At 33.6% G+C, this 23,265-nt stretch overlaps 1 protein-coding gene across 5 annotated transcripts in view; it reads left to right on the top strand.

Annotated features, from left to right (window-relative positions):
- NAALADL2 (N-acetylated alpha-linked acidic dipeptidase like 2) overlaps positions 1 to 23,265 on the top strand; it is a 1,144,210-nt gene that overhangs the window by 1,063,825 nt on the left and 57,120 nt on the right. For all 5 annotated transcript variants that reach the window (XM_045851217.1, XM_045851218.1, XM_045851216.1 and 2 more), the window contains one exon: positions 17,728 to 17,821. In XM_045851217.1, coding sequence (XP_045707173.1) covers positions 17,728 to 17,821 — 94 coding nt within the window. The remainder of the gene's footprint in view (positions 1 to 17,727; positions 17,822 to 23,265) is intronic.

The following is a 23,265-nucleotide window of genomic DNA, read 5'->3' on the forward strand; positions in this document are numbered from 1 at the left end:
ATCATAACAAAGGATGCATTTTTAATATTTTCTATGTGCTGTGTGCTTGCTATACACATATATCCTTTTATTCAACACAGTAACTTAATGAAGTGGGTGCTGTATTCGCCACTTTGTAGATGTGGAAACTGGAGCTTAGGTCATCAACCTAGTGAGTTACAGAGTGGAGATGTGGGAACGTCTGTCTCCAAAGCCCGTTTCCTTCTAGTATGCGTTGTCGCCCCTTTTTCCTTGAATGCAAGATCCGAAAGTCAGAATGCACAAGATTCTCAAACAAACAAGGGTTTCACAATAGGTGAGTTAGAATAGAGCAGTGGTCTCAAGGGTCTCAAAGTCTGGTCTGAGAACCAGCCGTATCAGCATCGCGAGGGTACATCTTAGAAATGCAAATTATTTGACTGAATCTAAATCTCTGGGTGTGGGACCAGCAGTTTGTGCTTTAACAAGACCTCTGGGGGATTCCACTGGTGTGGAGTTTAAAGGCACTGACTTCTTTGCTTGAATCATGACTTTAAGCTGTCTTAGCAATGTAAATTAGGTAACACATTTCACCTCCCTACACTTCTGTCTTCATAAAATGTGAATAGAATCATATTTGCCTCATAGACTAATTGTAAAAATTTAAATAGTTGATATATGTAAAATGTTTAGTACAATGTTTGCAATAAACTAAATACTCCACAAATATTAGCTATTATGACTAGACAGTTGGTGTCTGTGCTGTGGGAGGAAGGGCTTCCTCAATCCTTGGTCATTATGTGCAAATATTTGAAAGACACTGGAAGGTAAAATTTGTAAAGTTCATTCCTATTCTGTGAATTTCACTAACAGCAACTTCTAGGCCATGCTTATGGGTAACCATGCTTCTTACTAAACCTGTGTCTTAGAGCCCTTTAACTTATCTTTACAACATACAAATAGGCTTAAAATGATATTTTCAGTGCCTTTTGCCAATATGATAAAAAAATGAACCAGATAACTATGTAAAGTTTTTTTTTCACTCTAAACTCCTTGATTTCCTCCTGGCTCTGTTCTTTATTTAAATCCCAGATGGGTCCTAACTACCCACAGACTCTCAATACAGAATCTTTCCTCATACAACCATTTGCTCTTCGCTAATCTATACTTTTGTCCTTGAAATCTTTAAAATTGAGATAGTTTGATAACTTTAAACATTACTAAGCATGATCATATTCCTCCCTGTTTTATTTGAAAAAGATTTATGTGCTAGCACCCTCCTAGATATGGAGTTATCAAAACTGAATGAGCCCTAGACCCCACCAAAATCTGGGCTCCATTGGTAACTAATAATTTCCTCTAACTATAAGGAAACATGCAAAAGCATTATGCAGAAAAATGACTATGGGAGCAAAGAAACAGGAGCAACTAGAGGGTGAAAGCTATAATCATCTTTCAGATGAGGACTATTTGAAAGATGCATCAGAGCCTGGGGTGGAAACCCATCCAGATGGAGGAAACAAAATTTTCAGAAGCATGTACTCACAAACCTCACTAGTCTGGAAAACTGTGTCTAGTGTAGCTGGGGAGTAGGAGCACTGGTAGAAAGACTGGAAGGGGGCAAAGAGTGGTTCATAGAGGGATGTCTTATCAACCTTCCAGGCTCATAGGGCTGGTTTTATCTTCATTTTGCATAAGAGGGAAATAAATGAGGACCATTCAACTTAAGTGACATAATCAAGTATTGCATCCCTTATTTGGATATAAGATTCAAAATACAGTCTGACATGTTCTGAAAGAATATTTTTTGTCAGAGCTTCTTTCACAAATTAACCAGTTTTTCACTTACTTCAGACTATTTTTAGCTAACAATTATTCTATGTGTGTGTAATCAGCTAACACAAATAGCTGTATATTTTATGCTCTTTACATACTAGAAAAACACGTTCATAAGCAGTACTTCCAAACTACTCCAGAGCTGGAGGAGGAGTACTTATAAAGTATCTAGTTAACTGAACAGAAAAATTTAGCAAATAGAGAACTTTCTTTGAAAAAAGTATATTTCTTGACAGTATTTGAAGTGCCTCTGAAATCAGAAGTAGATATGTTCACTAGGCAGTATATTATATTTATCTGAATTTCAAGAATAAACTTAACTTATTCTCCTTGTGTGTAATATTATAAACAATGATGTTGAGTAAAATTACCTAGTGAAATTATCTGGAAAAGTACTAGCATTTGAGAGATTTGGAAATAAGAAAAGAAAGAAAGAAAGAAAGAAAGAGAGATGGAAGGAAGGAAGGAAGGAAGGGAGAAAGAGAGACAGAGAGAAAGGGAGGGAGGGAGGGGGGGAGAGAGAGAGAGAAAAAAAGAAAGAGAGAGAAAGAAAGAAAGAAAGAAAGAAAAAAGAAAGGAAGGAAGGAAGGAAGGAAGGAAGGAGGAAGGAAGGAAGGAAAGAAAGAAGGAAGGAAGGAAGGAAGGAAGGAAGGAAGGAAGCAAGGAAGGAAAGAAAGAAAGAAAGAAAGAGAGAGAGAGAGAGAGAGAAAGAAAGAAAGAAAGAAAGAAAGAAAGAAAGAAAGAAAGAAAGAAAGAAAGAAAGAAAGAAAGAAAGAAAGAAAGAAAGAAAGAAAGAAAGAAAGAAAGAAAGAAAGAAAGAAAGAAAGAAAGAAAGAAAGACCTAAGCAAAGGAATTAAGGAAGAGTAGCTAAGAGGTAACAGGTAAAACCTGAGCTGACAGTCGCAGAAGCCAAGAATAACTTGTTTCCAAAAGGTATATTGTGCCAGAAATTCCACAAAGGGTAATTGGACTTACCAAACTGAGTCAATAGTGACTTCGATCACTATTGGTGATCACAAAATGGTGTCAGCAGCACGGTGGGAAGTCTGATGCAGTGAGGAAAGGAATAAGTGTGAAATGAGATAATCAAGTCTGTGAATATAATAATTTTTTCTAGTAGTGTGGCCCACTAGGAGAAGGCAAAGGGACAAAGGAATTATTTCTTGTTTTTCAGTAATTTTTTCTTAATTTGGGAGAGACCTGAACATACACCAGTAGTGATAAAAATGAGCCAATAGGAAGAGATGTTGAAGATTCAGGGAGAGATGGAAAACTGATAGAGATTGATGGTGAGGCAGAAAAGGGAGAAATCTAGGAAAGAGACAAAAGGTGTATTTTTAGAATGATAATCTTTGCTTATATTGGCAGAGCAGAGAAGCAGAGAAGGTGTGCCATGGTAGATATACTTGTAGGCTAAGTGTTAGGCAGTTAAGATATTTTCCTCTGAAGATTTTTATAATGAATCATGTAAAGGTGGGGGAATCATGTAGGGCAGTCAAGGTTTTAATATTTCGATAAACTTTTTTCAGAAGAGGATGGTATGCTATTGAATAGGAGAAAAGTGTGGAGAGACATGAGTGATCATGGATTAATAGTGATATTAATAATTTATTAAGATAATGAAGTCCCTAGCACAAGTGTCTGGCAATAATATGTTTTCTTTCTTTTTTTTTTTAAGATTTTATTTACTTATTTTTAGAGAAGGAAGGGAGGGAGATAGAGAGAGTGTGAGAGAGAGAGAGAGAGAGAGAAACATCAATGTGCGGTTGCTGGGGGTTACGGCCTGCAATCCAGGCATGTACCCTGGCTGGGAATCGAACCTGGGACACTTTGGCTCCCAGCCCGCGCTCAATCCACTGAGCTACGCCAGCCAGGGCATTAATATGTTTTCTATAAATAATTATATGGGATGAATAGCTGGTTTCTCTATATGTGTGAGTCTGTGTGTGTGTGTGTGTGTGTATACACACACACATATATATATATTTACATGCATGTACATCCACAAATATATGTGAAAATAGTGAAATACATACATATATATTCTTCTGTACCCTCACCATCATTTAAAGCATAATTCTTTTGTGTGTTCTTTATACAGTTATACTCTCTTTAAAAAGACTTCATTTACATGAAGTTGATTAGGGAAAATTTTCCTGTGATTCTGTAGTTTTAATTGTTCAAAACTGAACACAGCTCAGGGTTTTCCTGATGTTTTTATAAATTTATTCACCAAATACAAGACTGGTGAAACATTTAAAATGTTAATCAAGTGATGAACAGTGTAGTGTTATTCACAATTATTAGTGAATAATTTTTGAATTTCTTTTTGCTTGATGCTAAAAAAAATGATGATGCATTGCATAGAATAAAAAAAAAACATAAAAAATCATAGAAAGACCAAAATCACTCTGGAATAACTGCCAAGGGAAAAAGATATCTAGTATCATATCCATTATTTTAATTAAGGGTGCTTGAAAATACATATGGCTTCTTTTGAATAGTAAGCATTTACAGATGAGATATGATTAGAAATTGCCATCTCTTTTACAGGTTCAATTAAATCAACTTCATTTCAATAATGGTGAGTGATTAGAGAAATGCTATCCGAATCATACTTTGAGACATCATTCAAAAGAATATTTTTAAAAATTCTGCAATATGGTTTACTAGATAATAACTACAGGGCTTAAAATAAATAGAAAAAGTTTAAGAGTGATCAAATTATATGTCTTAATCAGGTTATGATTTAATGTTACTGGTGGGTTTAAAGGATTTTCATTTATTCACAAAACAACCCTCTCTACCAGTCAACCTTATAATTACTGAGAAAAAAAGCTTCAGAATTTAGTGTGTATCTCATATGCAGAAAACTTATCCAAATCATCCATAACCCATTGACTTTAATTTTTCCCTTTCTCATAAAATATATTTTCAATTTAAGGTATTTGACTGAGTAATTTTTGAATGAGATTATTGCTGCTCTGTGTTTTCTTCTAGACACAACCAGGATGATTAGAGTTATAAGAAGAAATACAGTATTTCAGGGTAAAATGATATTCCTTATTTGTCTTCAGGAACACAAAGCTTTCAGTATATATTTTTTAAATAGAAGTTAGCATTTATTTTAAATTCTATTTCAAATGCAATTTCAATATGCACTTTTTTAGATACAGTATTCAACTTTATTTGTCTTTTATTATAGAGAAATATACATTCATAAAAGATTGATTTTACAAAAACCTATACTTTGTATTTTTTCAAAAGAAATATATACTATAATAGAGTTTTCATAATGCTAAGGAATACAGAATGTTATATTGAGACATGATTTGAATTTATAAATAAATGTTGAATTTACTAGAATAAATATAAAAATGCATTATGCCTAGATCAGAAGCTATAGTTAAAAAATAAAATCTATTTAAAGATATTATCAAATTCTTTTTCTTATAAATATGTAAAAGCTACTGTAAAGGTTTAGCACAAATTGTTTTTTTTTTCCTTCCATGTTAATTGACAGTTCTTTCAGATCAATAAGCTACATTTGTGTCATCAGTCTGCAAGGCAATATTGAAATATACTTTCTGCCTCTCATCTAATCTATATAAAAAGGATACATAAAACATTAACTGTTGTCCCTGTCTTTCTCTTGCTGTGATGCAGTCAGAGTTTGAAAGCAGGAAACCTCGAATGAGGTGAGGAGATAAAGTTAAAGGGATGGTCAACAAAGGACCCCTATTTTGCTTCCATACAGGTGACCCAAGAGTCAATATGTGTTTTCAATATATGAGAGCCTAGTAACTTTAATAAATAAAAAAGTACCATTGGATTCTAGGCATAGTAGGAAAAAGCCTAGTCACAGATGTTAATTATTAATACAGTTTTATAGATACATATATAACTCCCTTCTATACTTTCTTTATACATAACTGACATTCATCTATCATAAGGTACAAAGTTTTAGATTCAGGCAATATTAGCTGAAAAATCATTCTGTTAAGTCTGTGCATACTTCTGTGAAAACAAAGATGTTTGATATTTATATAAAATATAGGTTGTATATATATATTACTTTGTTAAAATTACTGCATAAATCAAAATCCATATTGACTCTTGAGCCACCTGAATGAAAGCAAAAAAAGAATCTTTTCCATACCATCTCTTTTAAAAAATATTTAAAAATAAATAATAGATATATTAATATACATGTATAATAGATATATAATAATAGATATCTATTTTTCTACTTTTTATCATCTTTGGGAAAGTATGTATTGCAGTTTCCCAAAATGTTTACATACTACCAGGTACAAAGATAAACATCTTGCATATATTGTCCCATTTAGAATTTTTAAAGACATATATTCTAGTTATTACTGATGATGCTGAAGCATGATGAGGTAGTGTAATTTGTTCAATTATTTAACTTTGACATGGCTGATAATTAGCATAGCTGGTGTACCAACACAGAGCTACTGGTAGAAACATTTACTGCTTGATTATAAATTTATGTATTTTTCTACATTTCACAGAACTTTTGCAGTTAGTTTGGGTAATGTGATTAGGTGTAACTAATGTGCTATAAGACAGTTATGTCAGTTTGGATCCACAACCCTCAACTATTCAGCCATAAAAAGAGATGAATTACTGCCATCTGTCATAACATGGATGGATCTTGGGAGTATTATACTAAGTGAAATGGCACATGGAAAAGGACAAAAACCACATTTCATTTATATGTGGAATATAAAACAAAAAGTAACAAACAAACAAAAAGAAGTTCACAGATACAGACAATAAAATGGTCATTACCAGAGTGGAAGGGGATGAGGAGAGGGTTAAGTGGGTGAAGGAGGTCAAATATATCATAACAGAACGAAAGCGGACTTTGAGAGGTATGCACACATTGGATGGAGTACACAGATGTCAAGTTATAATCTTATATATCTGAACATTTTATGTTACTAACCGATGTTACCCCAACCAATTTAATGTTAAAAGTAATAATTTAAAAAGTTGTCAGTAAATAATCATCCAGTTCTTTCACTTTACCTCTATGGAAACCAACAATGTTCCCAATGGTGGTTTCTAACGTGTCCTAAGGCCCCAAATGACCATACGGAGTAGAACTCCCATTGACCAGTAGCAATGCATTAAGTTGCTGAGATTTGAGGGTTAATTTGTTATCACATCATAACACAGTCCATTATTGTAGCTCATGAGATACTTAATAAGCTCTCAAAATCTGCGCTTAATCTAAATGTTATAATAGTTGTTATGATTCAATAGAAAAATAATCCAAGTACAACTTAATATATGATTTCATTTCTCCTGTTATATGAAATTACAAGTCAAATATTGGTTTCATTTTCACATATAAACTTGGAATTTGTTCATTTTCTATACGTGCTAATAATTAGGTTAAGATTCATAGACAATCTCATTATTTTTGATTGTTAAAATGCTTAATTGTTAAAGTCTACAATTTAGAGTAAGCTTTGCAAAGTTTTACTTTCCCACCCAACACTTATTTTTCATCAATTATTTTGGACTCAATTTATTTTAAATGCATGTATCTGTTTTGTTTAATAGAAAAGAATAAAATATTCATAGCAGCTTATTACATGAATTGTACATTTTGTTATTTAGAAATAGCTAACCTCATTAATTCTTCAGAATATCTTCTACTGACCTGAAATGCATACAGTATTATAGTGTGTATATGGGATTGGCTGCTAAAATATATTTAAAGTAATTCTATGGGTTTTAATATAGGGCTTTATCAGGAAAAGTTTACAATTTCAGATTTCAAGTAGTTGTGATATTATTTAATAACTAATAAAGGATTTCATAAATAACTTTGACATTCTGGTCAAATCAAGCTTTTAAAAGAATTGGCATTTTCCTTCCTTAATTCACATTATAAGTAACTATGAGTATTTAAGAAAGAACAGATTTTCCCAATATTCTTTATATTACTATTAATAGCAATAATGCCTTAAGTATCTGTAGATCATTTATTTAGTATTATGTAAGTTACTCTCACAACATCTCCAATGAAATAAAGGATTCAAGACCTACAATAATATTATTGGCCAAAAATTCTGTCTGGTTTTCGTAAGATGGCTCTAGTAATGCTTAGCTGTCTTTAACTTCATTCAAAACAATTTTGTTACATTGTATTGTGACAGCTGTCTTATCAGCATGCATTAAAAAAACTTACCAAAATTGGCCCTGGTGGGTGTTGCTCAGTGGATTGAGCACCAGCCTAGGAACCAAAGGGTTGCTGGTTTGATTCCCAATCAGGGCATGGGTTGCAAGTCAGGTCCCTGGTGAGGGGCATACGAGAGGCAACCACAGAGAATACTTCTCTCCCTCTCTTCCTCCCTCCCTACCCTTCAGTTTAAAAAATAAATAAATAAAACCATAAAAAAACAAAATATAACCAAAAAATTTTTAAACTTAACAAAATTGGTAAATTTTTGTGTAGCCATTTTAATATTGAAGATGGAAGAAAATATGCAAACTTTTTGGCATTTTATGCTTTATTGTTTCAAGAGAGGTAAAAATGCAGGATTTGCACAGTGTATAGAGAAGGTGCTATGACTGATTGAGTGTGTCAAAAGTGGTTTGCAAAGTTTTGTGCCAGAGATGTCTTGTTGGATGAGGCTCCACAGTTGGGTAGACCAGTTGAAGTTGAAAACAATCAAATCAAGACATTCATTGAGAACAATCAATGTTATACCATGTGGGGGATAGTCAACATACTTGAGATATCCAAATCAGTAAAGTTGTTGGTGAAAATTTAAAAAATTATTTTATTTTACAGAAAAAAATAAATGGACTCTTTGGCCTAACTAATAGTTATAGGAATACATGGGTAGTAACAGGAACTTGAGTCAGATTCTATTTTTAATTACTACTACACCAGGGTCCATTCTACTATTTTCTGTTTAATGTATAAACTCTCTTTGGGTGATGTTTAAAGTGCTTAATATAATGATAGTGTCTTCAAAACTACATACCATCTTTAAATGGTGTGTGTGTGTATATATATATATATATATACACACATACACACACATATACACAATAAATATATTATATACATATTATATATAATATGTATATAATATATAATATATAATATAATATATATACATAATATATACATATAATATATAATATATATACATATAATATATATAATATATATACATATAATATATATACAATAAATATATTATATATAAATAAATATATATACAATAAATACCAAGTTAACAATATAATACATGTGAGTATTTATTTTAAAGACATCACAAATACTCTTATTAGATGCCGTTATATATATACATATATATACATATATATATACATATATATTTTTTTCCTGCAGCCTTTGGGATCTGAGGGTAATTGATGAAAAAATGTTGGGGAGTGAAAACATTTAACAAATGGCTATATGATGGAAACAAATACTTGAAGATGTAGAAATGACTAGTTTTATAAATATTTTATTTTGTAATTCAGTAAATGTTCATTTAACACTCAATGTAAGAAATGAAGTGGTAGGAACTGAGAATGTATAATAAACAAAACTCCAGAGAAACTCTAAACAAAATAGAGATGAGCAATTTACCAGATGCAGAGTTCAAAACGCTGGTTATCAGGATAATCAATAATTTCAGTGAGAACTTCAACAAAGAAAGGAAATAAAAATGGAGATAGAAAATATTTAAAAAGGAAATAGAAATGAAGACTACAATAACTTAAAGGAAGAATACATTAGAGAGGGTCAAGAGTAGATTAGATGAAGCAGAATTGATGCTTCAATGATCAAATCAGCATTTAGAAGATAAGGTATTAGAAAATAATACCTTATCTTTTTAGAAAAAATGCCTCACTTTTTTTCTAAACAGCAAAAAGAATCCAAAAATATGAGTTTAATTTAAGGGGCCTCTGAGACAACTTCAAGCATACCAACATTCACATCATAAGGGTACCAGAAGGAGAGGAGAGAGAACAAGGAATTGAAAACCTACTTAAAGATAAATGACAGAAAACTTTTCTAACCTGGTTAAGGAAATAGACACACAAGCCCAGGAAGCACAGAGAGTCTCAAACAAGATGAACTTAAAGAGGTCCACACCAAGACACATCATAATTAAAATGACAAAGGCTAAAGATAAAGAAAGAATCTTAAAAGCTGCAAGAGAAAAACAGTTACCTGCAAGGTAACTCCCAGAAGATTGTCAGTTCATTTTTCAACAGAAACATTGCAGGTCAGAAGAGATTGGCATGAAATATTCAAAGTGATTAAAAGTAAGGATCTACTACCAAGATTACTAGAGTCAGCAAAAGTATCATTTAGAATTGAAAGAAAGATAAAGAGCTTTCCAGACAAGAAAAGAACTAAAAGAGCTTTTCTCACTAAATTAATATTTCCAGAAATGTTAAAGGCATTTCTTTTAGGAAAAAAATTATGAATAATAAAATAGCAATAACTACATATCTATTAAGAATTATTTTTAATGTAAATGGATATTTACATGCTCCTGACAAAAGACACAGGGTGGACGAATGGGTAAGTCAACAAGACCCTTGCATATGCCGTCTACAAAGACTAACTTCAGATTGAAAGACACACACAGATTGAATGTGAAGTGATGGGAAAAAATATTTCATGAAAATGAAAACAAACAAACAAAAAACAAAAAAGCTGGGATAGCAATACTTATTCCAGACAAATAGACTTTAAAACAAGGGCTATAATAAGAGACAAAGAATATATCTGAAGAAACTTAAAGCACTTATTCAAAAAGACATATGCACTTATATGCTTATTGCAACATTATTGTCAATAGCCAAGTTGTGGAAGCAACCTAAGTGTCCATTAATAGATGAATGGGCCTGGCTGGTGTAGCTCAGTGGATTGAGCGTGGGCTGCGAACCCAAGCATCGCAGGTTCCATTCCCAGTCAGGGCACATGCCTGGGCTGCAGGCCACGGCCCCCAGCAACTGCACATTGATGTTTCTTTCTCTCTCTCTTTCTCCCTCCCTTCCCTTTCTAAAAAAAATAAAAATAAATAAAATCTTTAAAAAATTTTTAAAAAATAGATGAATGGATTAACAAGAAGTTGTGCATATATGCAATGAAATACAACTCAGTCATAAGAAAAAATGAAATCTTGCCATCTGCAACAACATGAATGGACCTAGAGATCATTGTTGTGAGTTAAACAAATCAGACAGAGAAAAGAAAATGCAATATGATTTCATTTATATGTGGAATCTAAAAAAACAAAAACAAAAGAAATGAACAAACAAAACAGAAACTAACTTACAGATACCGAGAATATGTAGGTGGTTGCTGGATGAGAGGGGGCTTAGGGAGATGAGTGGAAAAAAGGAAGGGATTAAGAAGCACCAGCTGGTAGTTGCAAAATAGTCATGGGATTTAAAGTGGGAAAATTCTGTGTTTTTTGAATAAGTAATTGATGGGAAACAATAGCCATGCTCTAGATATTCACAGTTTAGTAAATAAATGTAATTTTTCCTTTCTGGACTAGTAAATTGTGACAAAGTCAGAAATTATAAAAATACCTCGATACAAGGCAGCAAGGCAATGGATTATGATGTACAAAGTTTAATAACAATGTATTTGCTGCATATTTTCTTTTTTTACTAAATCTAAAGACACTCTTGTAAACATTTAAATACAGCACACAACTGAGGCTGGTGAGGCTGGTGTCAGGAGTCAGGGCAGGTGACAGGTACATAGCACACTGTTCACCCAGACTTCTGTCACCAATCTCTTTTACTGTGTGCACCCAGGGCTAGTCCCTGTAGCCACATGACTGCACACTGACAGGCAAGGCCCCCACAGCTGTTTGTGAACTTGGATCCAGTCCTGAACCCTGCCACAGACCTATATTGTTGCATGTACCTGCAGATAGGGCCTGTAGTACAAACCTGCAGGTTGTTGGCTCCAGTTCCTGTTTCTGGGCCTCAGCGAAGCGCATGGGCCTGCAACGAGTCCCTGCACCCAGGCAAGGGCATACCAAAAAGTATAGATCCCATAGCTGCTCATATGCTCACAGCTTGCCCCAGCCCCTGCCACTGCAGAAGTCCTTGCCAAGGGTCATGTGTGTGTACCTGCTGCCAGCCCCTGCCATCATGCAGATACCTGCAGCCAGCTCCACAGCCATATGCACACCACCAGCTCTAGCCACCACCACCACCAACACCCTGGTCCCTTGCCTCTGAGGACCTGGATAGCCCTTGAAGCCACTCAGGGCCCACATAGCTCTTGCTGTCAAGGATTGTCAATTATCAATATCATAAAAGTGAGCTGCTTGGCCAGTGAAAATTTCAGCACTCCAAATCCCAAGATATTTGTGAAGTACCTAATTCTTCTTGTTATTGATTTTTAGTTTTACACCATGGTGGTCAGAAAAGATGCTGGATATGAGAGTAATCTTCTTAAATTAAGACTTTTATTGTGTGATTTAACATATGATTTATCCTGGAGAATTTTCCGTGTGCACTTGAAAAAAATGTTTATTCTTCTGCTGTTGCTATGTTCTGTAAATGTCTAAATCCATCTGGTCTAACATCTGATTTAAATCCAATGTTTTCCAGGGGATTTTCTGTCTGGAAAACAGACAGAAAATTGGTATTCATCGTTGAAAGTGGGATATAGAAGTCCCCTACTGTTATAGTACTGCAGTCTATTTTCTTCCCTTTAGGTGTGTTAATATTTGGTGTACATCCTTAAGTGTTGCTATGTTTGATCATAAACATTTATAAATGCTATATCCTCTAGTTGGATTGCTCTCTTTATCATTATATAGTGCTCTTCTTTGTCTATTATGTCTATGTCTTATGTAAGTATAGCTACCTCTCCATTCTTTGAGTTTTCATTTATATAAAATCTTTTCCCATCCTTTTACTTTCAGTCTGTTTTTGTCCTTAAAGATGAAGTGAGTCTCTGGTGAACAGGATATAATTGAGTCCTGTGTTTTTATTCATCCAGCCACTCTATATATTTTTATTGAAGAATTTAGTCCATTTATATTTAAGGCAATTACTAATAGTTCTGGACTTACTATTACTACTTGGTTAATTGTTTTCTGGCTGTTTTGTAATCCTTTTGTGCCTTTATTCTTCTCTCATTCTCTTCCTTTATAATTTGATAATTTTCTCTAGTGGTATTCTTAGAGTTCTTTCTCTTTATTTTTGTGTATCCTTTATAGATTTATGATTCCCATGAGGTTTTTATAAAATATATTTATAACAGTCTATTTTAAGCTGAAAAACACTTTAGTGGAAATGGATACTAAAGCTCTACATTTTAATCCTTCCACTTCTTGCACATTTTGTTTTGATGTTCCACTTTGCATTTTAACCTTGTATAGTCATTAAAAATTATCGTGGTTTTAGTAATTGTAACATCTTTGTCATTTAACCTTTATACTATATTTATGAGAGACTTACTCACCACCATTAGAAATAGAGCATTCTAAATTTAACTATATACTTACTTTTACCAGTAAAATTTATAATTGTGTATGTTTTTCTGTCACTAATTAGTATTCTTTTGTTTCAGCTTGAAGAATTTCCTCTATCATTTTTTGTGGTAGTAAATTTTCTCAGCTTTTACTTGTCTGGAGAACTCTCTTTTTCAAAAGTAAAGGACAGTTCTTCTGGGTAGCATATTCTTGATTGGCATTTTTTTAGCACTTTAAATATATCATCCCAAGTTCTCCTGACTTACAAAGTTTCTGTTGATAAAGTTGCTGATTGTCTTATGGAGATTCCCTGTACATAACAAACTGCTTTCCCCTTGCTGTTTTAAGATCTTCTTATCTTTAACTTTTGACAACTTATTTATTTTTTAAAGATTTTATTTATCCATTTTTAGAGAGGGAAGGGAGGGAGATAGAGAGAGAGAGAGAAACATCAATGTGCGGTTGCTGGGGGTCATGGCCTGCAACCCAGGCATGTATCCTGACTGGGAATCAAACGTGCGACACTTTGGTTCGCAGCCCGTGCTCAATCCACTGAGCTGTGCCACCCAGGGCTAACTTTTGACAATTTAATTATAATGCGTCTTGGTGTAGGTCTCTTTGGATTTATCTTTTTTTTTTGGATCTGTCTAAGATTCCTGGTTCTGGATGTTTGTTTCTCTCCCTGAGTTTAGAAATTTCAACCATTATTTCTTTGAATAAGCTTTCTGTCTCTTTCTCTTTCTTTTCTCCATCTGGGTTTCCTATAACACTGATAGTGATCCATTTGATGGTGTCACTTATGTCCTTAAGCTACCTTTAGTCTCTTTCATTATTTTTGGCTTTTTGCTTTTCTGATTGGATGAATTCCACTGCCATGTGAGTGAGTTTGCTAATCCTTTCTTCCACTTGATCTCTATTAAATTTTTTTTAAAGCCCTCTATTTAATTTTTTTTAAGTTCAATTATTGTATTTTTCAGTTCTGTGGTTTCTGTATTTTCTATCTCACGATTGAAATTATCATGCTATTCATGCATTGTTCTCCTGATCTTGGTAAGCAAATTTACGAACATTATTTTGAACCCTATCAGGTAAGTCACTTATCTTCATTATGTTAAACTCTGTTTCTGGAGTTTTATCTTGTTCTTTGATTAAAGCATATTTCTTTGTGTTTTTTTTTTTCATTTTCCTTGACTTTGTGTGTTTGCTTCTATATATCAGATAAATTAGCTATCTTTCCCATTCTTGATGGAATTGTTTCCTGTAGGAGATGAATCTTACCATTCAGTCCAGCCCTGTCCCTTGGTTGTCTTTCAAATCTTTGTGATTGTTCAAGCTGAATTCCTTTATTTTTAGTGGCACCCAGAAGTTGAGGGTGTGCAAAAATCTGTCAGTGTCCCAAAGGTAGGACTCAGTCAGCACCTAAATGCTGGCTTATTGGAAGCCAAATTCTCAGGCAGCAACTTTTGAAGCATGTAATAAACTTCTTTCAGGGAAAAAGCAAGGAGATGCACATTTCACTTCGCTACTTCTGTATTGAGCCCTGGAGGCATAGCCAGTTAAGAAGTGAGGTTTTGTTTCTTTCTTTGCTACATTCTGTGGGCCCTCTGAATGCAAGCCCCACTGACCATCATAACCAGGTGATTCATATCCTGAGTGCTGGCCACAAAAGCCAGGCACCAGACATGTGCACAACCTTTTTTCTGTGAGACACCAGTGACTTAGAGCAGAGCAGAGGGAGCACACAACGATGGTGTTGCTAGTTTCTCTGGTCTCCAAATAGGATTTTAGCTGGCCTCTAGATGCACATTAAACTAGAAAACTTACCCTCAGACTGTGGATTTTAAGATATGCAGATTGTCCTTGTTCAGGGAAAGCCTGGGATATGGTCTTTGTTTTTTCTTTTTTTTCTTTTCTTTTAACCTGCTGTCTTTGCACTGAACTGTGGGGGAAGAGCTGAAGCTAGTCCTCCCAAGATGTTTAAGAACTGTTTTTGCTATAGTGTTGTGGGTCTTATGGATGCAAATCCCACTGGCCTTTAGGACTAGAGTTTTGGAGTTCTGACCCTTCAATAAAAATCTTAAAAGTAAGGGCACTAGATGTTGGATCCAAACCTTTCTCTTCCCAGGGAAAATCTAAGAGTTATGAGCTATGTTTGATTGTTATGTTTCTATAATTCAGTGAGTTTTATGGCTAGAGTATGTGTCCGACTTTCCTATACATTTTTGTGTGGGTTTTTCTCTTTAGCCTAGGAATCACACAGTTAGTTCCTGTATTTTTTCAGAGGGAATGATTTTATGTGTAGCTGTACATTCAGTGTGTTTATAAGAGGAGGAGAGTTAAGAAGCCTCCAATGTCATCATTATACTGGAACCCAGCGAGATTTATTCTTAACGTCCTTAACATGGGATTAATTCCCCCATAACCTGTTTCTAGGCTTGTCAAGATAATAAAATGAGATATTTAGGAATAAAGCACTTTGAAAATAATAGAGCTTTATATAAATATAAGGGAAGGTTGCTTTGGTAGAACTGAATAATGTTGAATACCAAAGCCTGTGAGAAGTGTATGCAGTATTTCCCATCTCTTCTCATTTAAAGGCAAGATGACACAAATCTCCCTCTTGTTTATGCAGCTGCAAATAAAGCCGATTTAGTCTAAGCAGTCTTTCGTGGGCCAGGTGACTTTGAAATCCTAGAATTTGTTGCCAGGTTCTTTCTGAAAGAAATAGCAAGGTGACTGGCTTATATTCTATTTGTTTGATCTGCCAAATGACTCTTAAGAAAGCAAAACAAAACAACTCTCTCCAGCAGGGCACAGGGAAGTTGCCTGTCTCCTCCCTCCCCATTCTTTCATTTTAATCTTTTGTAATGTGTGGTTTCCAGATTCCAAAAGTGTAAATAAAACATGTCTGCTTTGTAGTTTCTATTATCCAGTGCAAATTGGAAAAGTAAACCATAATGCTTCATAATCTTCTTTAAAAATTCCTTTTTACAAATAATTTATTTCCAAATATCAGTATTCCTTGAATGATTTGGATGGGGTGGGATGGAATAGAAACAGGGTTCATATCAATCTACTGCCAATAATGCTTTTATGATGCTGAATATGCAGAATAAGCATTTCCCAAGAATTTTGTGATCACTATGCTGGGGATAAAGGTATCTGCAAAGACATCTTATGCATTGGAGAAGTGGTTGCTACATATAGGAGAAAAAAATCTCAAAGAAATAAAGGGATGTCAGTCAGAATTTTTCTTTTCCTCTTTATTTTCAAGAACTGTGCTTCTCCAAACATATAGAAGGTCAAATTGAATTGTATTTTTATCTTGATATAAATTGTGTAAATTATTGGAAAAGATAACTTTTAAATATTAAATGGACTTTGACCCTCGTTGAATATGTATATATGGATATCAAATATGGATTTGAATATTTAACATCACACTTTCTTTGTAGTCTATATATCTTATGTGTTCTGTACTGCCTCTGATTAGTGTGCTAATTTCCCTTGTGTAGTTTCACAAGAATATTTTCATTCACTAACAAGATTTCATAGTTTACTAGGAATACTGACCCAGTCCCATTTCACTGGGTGCCAGCTTTAGGACTTTAAGATAAGTAGGGACATCTGTATAGCCCTGGTAAATATTAAATGTCATTTGAGAGAGAGAGGGAAACTGGCAATAGCATTTGTCACCAGTCTGAAGTTGCTCTGAGATGTCTACAAACACATATGACTGCCTCAGTTATTAAGCAGATGCTAGTTCAGCTGCACTGTATATGCTGGTTTTCAAACACAGTTGTCCAGGCATGAGTTTTGGAGATGCCATTTAGAATTTTATATTTTTAAAATTTAACTTAAACATTGACCTTCAAGATGTATAAATATTATTAGTTTTGACACATTTTATAAAAGTAATTAGAAATGTAGTAAAACACAAAGGAAAAGAATACCTAAGATTTTAAAGAAATTTTGTATGTTGGATTATATTTTAAATGAGATCAATTAATGATTAGTTTTGTCTGGAGTTTTACTTAGTTCAATAACCAGATACTGACTTTTCTGTTCCTCTCTATTGTTAATTTTATTGTGTGTTATTCTAAACTGTTTTAGAAGGAATTGTTTAAAGGTTTAAATATTACAACTTCAAGTATGGAAGCAATTTCTTAATATTTAGGTCAAAAAAAGAAAAAATATATGTATTCATACTAGCTTGAGATATGAAATAGATACTGAGTTTTATTTTTCTTCATAGAAAAATACAATTAAAAAGATGCTTAAAAGAAAAAGATTTTATAAAAGAACAATTTATCCTCTGTGTTTTTGCTACTGTGGATGTATGAGTGTATAGAATAATGAAAAACAAACAAAAACCCTTAATACTGAATGCCAGCATTTCCTTTTTTTTTCTTTCAGCTCTCAGGAGAAGTGATTTTACAAATTGCCAATGAACCAGTTCTGCCCTTTAATGCTCTCGATATAGCTTTAGAAGTTCAAAACAGCCTTAAAGGTAATTTTTATTTAAATTATAGTAACTTAAAAAATGAAAAATTGTTTGAATAATTTTCAACAAGAATTGGATAAAGTTATGCAGTATACTAACTATGGTAATGCAGATCCTCCCTCTCTATAGACGATTATCATTCGAAGGGATTAGAAGAATTTTGGCTGCCATGCCAACAGGAATGATGTGTACTTATGAGTAAGCATAAGGCAATATGTAAGTTTGAAAGAATATTCTACCTACCATCTTCTATCAAAGAGATTTATAATTTCAGGCTTTGATTATTATTTATAGGTTCTATATAGAAAAATAGTTTAGAGATTTTTTTTAACATTTGTACCTAACATTTAGTTAGTTCAAACAAGACTTGCCCAGAGGTTTCTCACTGGGGATTCATTTCTATAAGGTATGGGCTCCATCTCATTTCACTGAAGTGTTGTCTTATCCTTGATAAAAGATGACAAAAAGATTATTTACCTCATCTCTACTTTAATTTTTTCACATTTAAATATATCTCTTTTGGCAGAATCCTAACACCACCCTCATAATTATCTTCATTTCCACATTATCTACATATAAAACTTTCATCAGGATTATAATTTGTCTTTATTAAACAAATATAAAAATCAGTATTGTAATTAAAGAATGAATCCTCCTCTTTGAGTCATGCATTTTATTATCAGATCTTTTACGAGTCATTTGTAGTTCACTTTTCAATGCAAAAGCTGATATTCTAACTATAGGAATGCTTGGAGAATAAGTAGATCATTCTAAAAAGCCAAGTATTTTCAGTATCTGAAAATTTAATACTTTTTTGACCACCTGGATTGCTTCTTAAACAAGAGAATGCTACAACATCACCTCACAATTGTTCTCATGACTTTTATTATCGTGACTGTAAATCCGTGATCTCAGGAACAATTGAGCTGTTGTGTCAGGTGTTTGCTCCCATATGAAGTGGCCTCATTGCCCTGCTTTGTTGTATTTGTCAGTTTCTATACAGTTTTCTTCTTTTCTACTTTTGTCAAGCTTCCATTTCACTGTTGTCAGTGTGACTCCTGCAGCAATCACTCTGCCCTCCATTGTTAATTTATTATTTTTAGAATATTTTGGGCTTAGATCCTGAGTCACTGAGTATGTAACATTTTGCAAAATAAGAACAGGTATAAATAAAGGACAAAATATTCTGTGAATATTAATATAATATTGTCTGCAAAGATTTCTTTTAAGCATCTATTTTACTTCTGTAGACTGTTCTAATTTTTATACTTAAGAAAATTCAGTTGGCACTGTGTGTAATACTTAAAACTTTCAGAGAATAAAAGATTATTATTTTATAACATTAAGATTTGTTCATCTATAAGGGAATAACTGTCCTTCATAAGAATGAGCCTCAAAAATATACTGTGAAATATGAACTGCATGATAGAATTATAAATGATTTAGAAATTGCTTGTCTAAGTTAGATTTTTTTATGATAAACATATATCACATTTGTAATAATGACATGAAGAGTATTATTTTAAATTAAAGAAATAAAATCAGCAAAAACAACAGTATCAGTACTATTATAATTTTAAATACCAAAGTCTATTATAATTTAAACAATTGAGTTTATTTTTTTAATCCATAAATAAACACAATATTTTAGCATTGTAACTACTATATGTATCTCAAGTCACATAGTTTACTTCTGAAGGTCAAATGATATCCTAGTGATTGTTGGAATTATATTATTCTTGCTTTGGGGGTGGAGATTCCTTTCAAAATCAACAGAAAAGTATGTTCTCTCTCCCTGGAAAATTACATATGGACAAAAGGTTTGCTACAGAGTTTCACTGTAGGAAACCTCTGATACCTCTAAGTCTATGTGAACCTCTTCCTAAAATCTGAAAGTCCTCAGGGGATGCCCCAGCCACATTTGGGCTCCTTGCTCTTATATTGGACTGCTTCGGTTTTGGTGAAGATATTTCTCTTTGATTGCTAGTTATTTCTGAGTTTTCTTTCTTTTATTATGAAACTCCTTGGGTCTTCCTGTCACTTTCACTCAGAAACATGCAGCCAGATGGGATGTACTGGATGTTAGGAAAAACAAGGCAAAGCAAAACAAAATGCAACAACAACAACAGAAAAAGGCAAAACATTTACTTTGCCATGACTTGGGAATAAATATTTGATGTCACCTTTAAGCCATATATTTTCATATTTTAGTAATCATGACTCAAACTTACTTGCTCTACACATGGTCAAAAATTATTCAAATATTTGCTAAATTATAGGCAATTTGGTGTACCCCTCTATTTTAACTACTTTGGTTATAACCTTATTTCTAAAATAGAATACTTGAATATGCTAATGTGTAAATAATGGACACCGCTTAAAAACAACTAAATAAATATTTCAGTTTTAATTTTAGCTACCATGCTAAATGATTTCCTTAGCTAAATAGAATTCTGTAGCTAAATGAAACATGTAATTTGACTGAATACAAGCTTAAATTGTTGATATACATATTTTTTTTAATTTTGTTATGACAGCGGTGATGAGCCTTTAGTTCTCAATTACATTTTTTAAAACGTGAACTTTAGGGAAGAACTATAAAATACTGTTTCTCCTTTTGGCAAAGAGTTTAAGTATGAAGGTCTCTGAAACCCAATTACATTTTGAATGGTGCAAATTTCACCCCTTGACAACCAGCCATCTTGTTTATTGATTACACTGGTTTACAGTAGCAGCAGACCATTCTCTGCAGTTCCCACAAACACCAGAAAGAAGGATAATTTCTCAGTGAATAATTTGTTTGAGTTGATTTATTGGATGGTCCTTGAGAGCTCATCTTGACTGAGTGACCTTGGCTTTTAATATTCGGTCAATGCCAAACACATAATAGTTAGAGAATGAATATTTATATGTGGTGCATGGAGATGTAGTTTAAATGGTGACTGTTAAATAAAGCAGATATGCTTCAAATGTATATGTGAAGAAAGTTATGTCCAAACATTTGCATATAAGGAAATAAGTACTAGTTTGCATGGGCAAAGGAAGGTGTGAAAAATAAAGACCACCACACCATTGAGCCAGAATTAAAGAGTGAACAGTTAATAACCTTACTAAGTTCACTGTTTCTCACTTTAACCATTTTTTAAATGTAAAAGATGGCTCTTCAAAATCATTAATGACTATACAATTTGGACACCTTTTGTTTAATATCTGCTATTTTTCTTTGTCAGACTCCTAATTATTCATTCTTTGCAGTACTGTAAAACTACAAATGGCCAAATAAAGAAAAATTCATTCTCATTTGATCTGGCTATGTACACATGCATTTAGTGCAAGCCAGAATCAGCAGGAAACGTCATTTTGAACACTGTGGCTTGTTGCCACTGCCCAATTGCCTCACTAAATGTAAAATGGTTGTTGGCAGCATTTCTTCCTGTTCTTTGAAAAAGTGACAATGCTGATTTGATCAGACTGTTTTCCTTATTAGCTCTGATAATTCATTAGTGTCAATCACTTCACTTTAAAAGGAGGGATTGCATTTCAAGGAGATGATGCCATGGAAGCAAGCACTCTGTGATGTTAGATTTGTAGCTTCATATTTTCAAGTGCTGTTTTGGTTCTTTTTTACAATTACAAGTGATTAAGACACCTAACATTTTTTTTCCTGAGAAAAATGTTTTCTCAGAAAATTTACCAATTGGTAAAGTTAAAAAGATACTGCATAAATTGCATGATTCTAGTCCTCAGCCCATCTGTCTCCAGTCTTGGTTTTAATTACCACCCATTCCAACTCTGACCTGGCCTCAGACAGTCAAGCACGGGCATACCAGGTTCCGCACCCAACCTAAGAATCCGCACCCAACCTAAGAATCCAAAGCAGTTCATCTAAAATCTAACAATTCTGAATTATGCTGGATTTCCAAAGGTTTGACCTATACCAGCACTTCTGGAAATGGCCTTTTTGTGTGACAAGGTCATAAACCCAAAAACATTTTCTTAAATGTATCTTATTGTGCTTGTTCAAACTGATAGAAAAAATTGATGAGATTGGCCACCCATTGGGTACAGTCTCCTAAAAATATGTTTGGTGTCAATCCCCATTATAGTTTTGAAAGGATTCTGATGACAACCATATTAAAGATTTTACTTAATTTATTGATATTCCACACTTGGTTTTAAAACAGGATTTGAGACAACTGGGTCTGTGACAAGATCTCTTTGTGCCCACATTTTCTGTGTTTGTCTCCTCACACTAATTCTCTTTCCTCCCCATTTCTCTTAGAACTTGTATATGTATCATATAATGTCACTCAATGATTATTCTAAGCACAGTGTCCCTTTTGTATTCCTCAGGGTTATTCTTTTTCTCTTATTTATTCCCTGTCTTTGCCATTTGTTGCTATTCATATAGCTTCCCTTTGTGGTCATTTTCTTCCCTATTCTTACTACTTCACCCAAATTCTTTCAAAATTTTAAAAAGATATGCATTTTTATGTTTCACTACATTAATTGAAATATTTTCATGACATCATTTGTTCTACTTTCCTATAAGAGCAATGGTCTTTTGCAGGGGTGTCAAACTCATTTTCACTGGGGGCCACATCAGCCTGGGTAAAAATGAGTTTGACACCCCTGGTCTATTGTATTGTGCATTTTTCCTCTATATATTATTTTTAGGATAAAACCCTGTGTCCATGACAGGATAGTACTATATCCATTTTTTATGGGTGTTGCCTCACTGGTAATACATTTAAAGATTTGTTTTGATACTTCTGATCTTGACTTGTAATAGAGCATAGATTAGCCTTGCCCTCATGTTGATTCTTTTTTACAAAGCCCATTTTTCCCCTTTTCCAGTGTCTTGATTTAGGTAAAACATAATTACATTTGCATGTGTTATTAAATTTACAACCCCAACTTTTTGCCTCAACAGCAGAGGGATAAAAATAAGCCACATGCCAATTTAATTCATTCAAGAAAGCTTTTGTGCCCTGACTAATACAGCTCAGTTGTTTGGGCATGATCCTGCAAAGTGAAGGGCCATTGGTTGAATTCTCTGTCAGGGCACAGGCTGGGGTTGTGGGTTTGGTACTGGCCAGGGTATGTAAATAAACAATAGAAAACATAAATAAACAAATAAAATCTTGTTAAAAGAAAAAAAAAGCTTTGGCTTGCTCTTCCAAAGCAGCCAATAACCAGATCATGTAGTTGCAAACACAGCACAGTAGGAACATCTGTGGGCCATAAAAAGAGCCCCTGGTTTTATTTGTGCACCAGTCAGAAGGACCCATTCTATGCAGTTTGTTGAAAGTCTTGCTCAGTTTTCACCTGCCTTGGCTACCTGGATCATTGGATATACAGGATAATTTTTAGAATGCATTGCCTGTTGTTGTTTTTTTTTATGTGGCCCAGCTAATTCTTTCAAACATGCCACTTGGACATCTTTGCAA

The sequence above is a fragment of the Phyllostomus hastatus genome, unplaced genomic scaffold (assembly GCF_019186645.2).
Source record: "Phyllostomus hastatus isolate PE091 unplaced genomic scaffold, TTU_PhHast_1.1 phas_contig_86, whole genome shotgun sequence".
In the NCBI taxonomy this organism is placed as follows: Eukaryota; Metazoa; Chordata; class Mammalia; order Chiroptera; family Phyllostomidae; genus Phyllostomus; species Phyllostomus hastatus.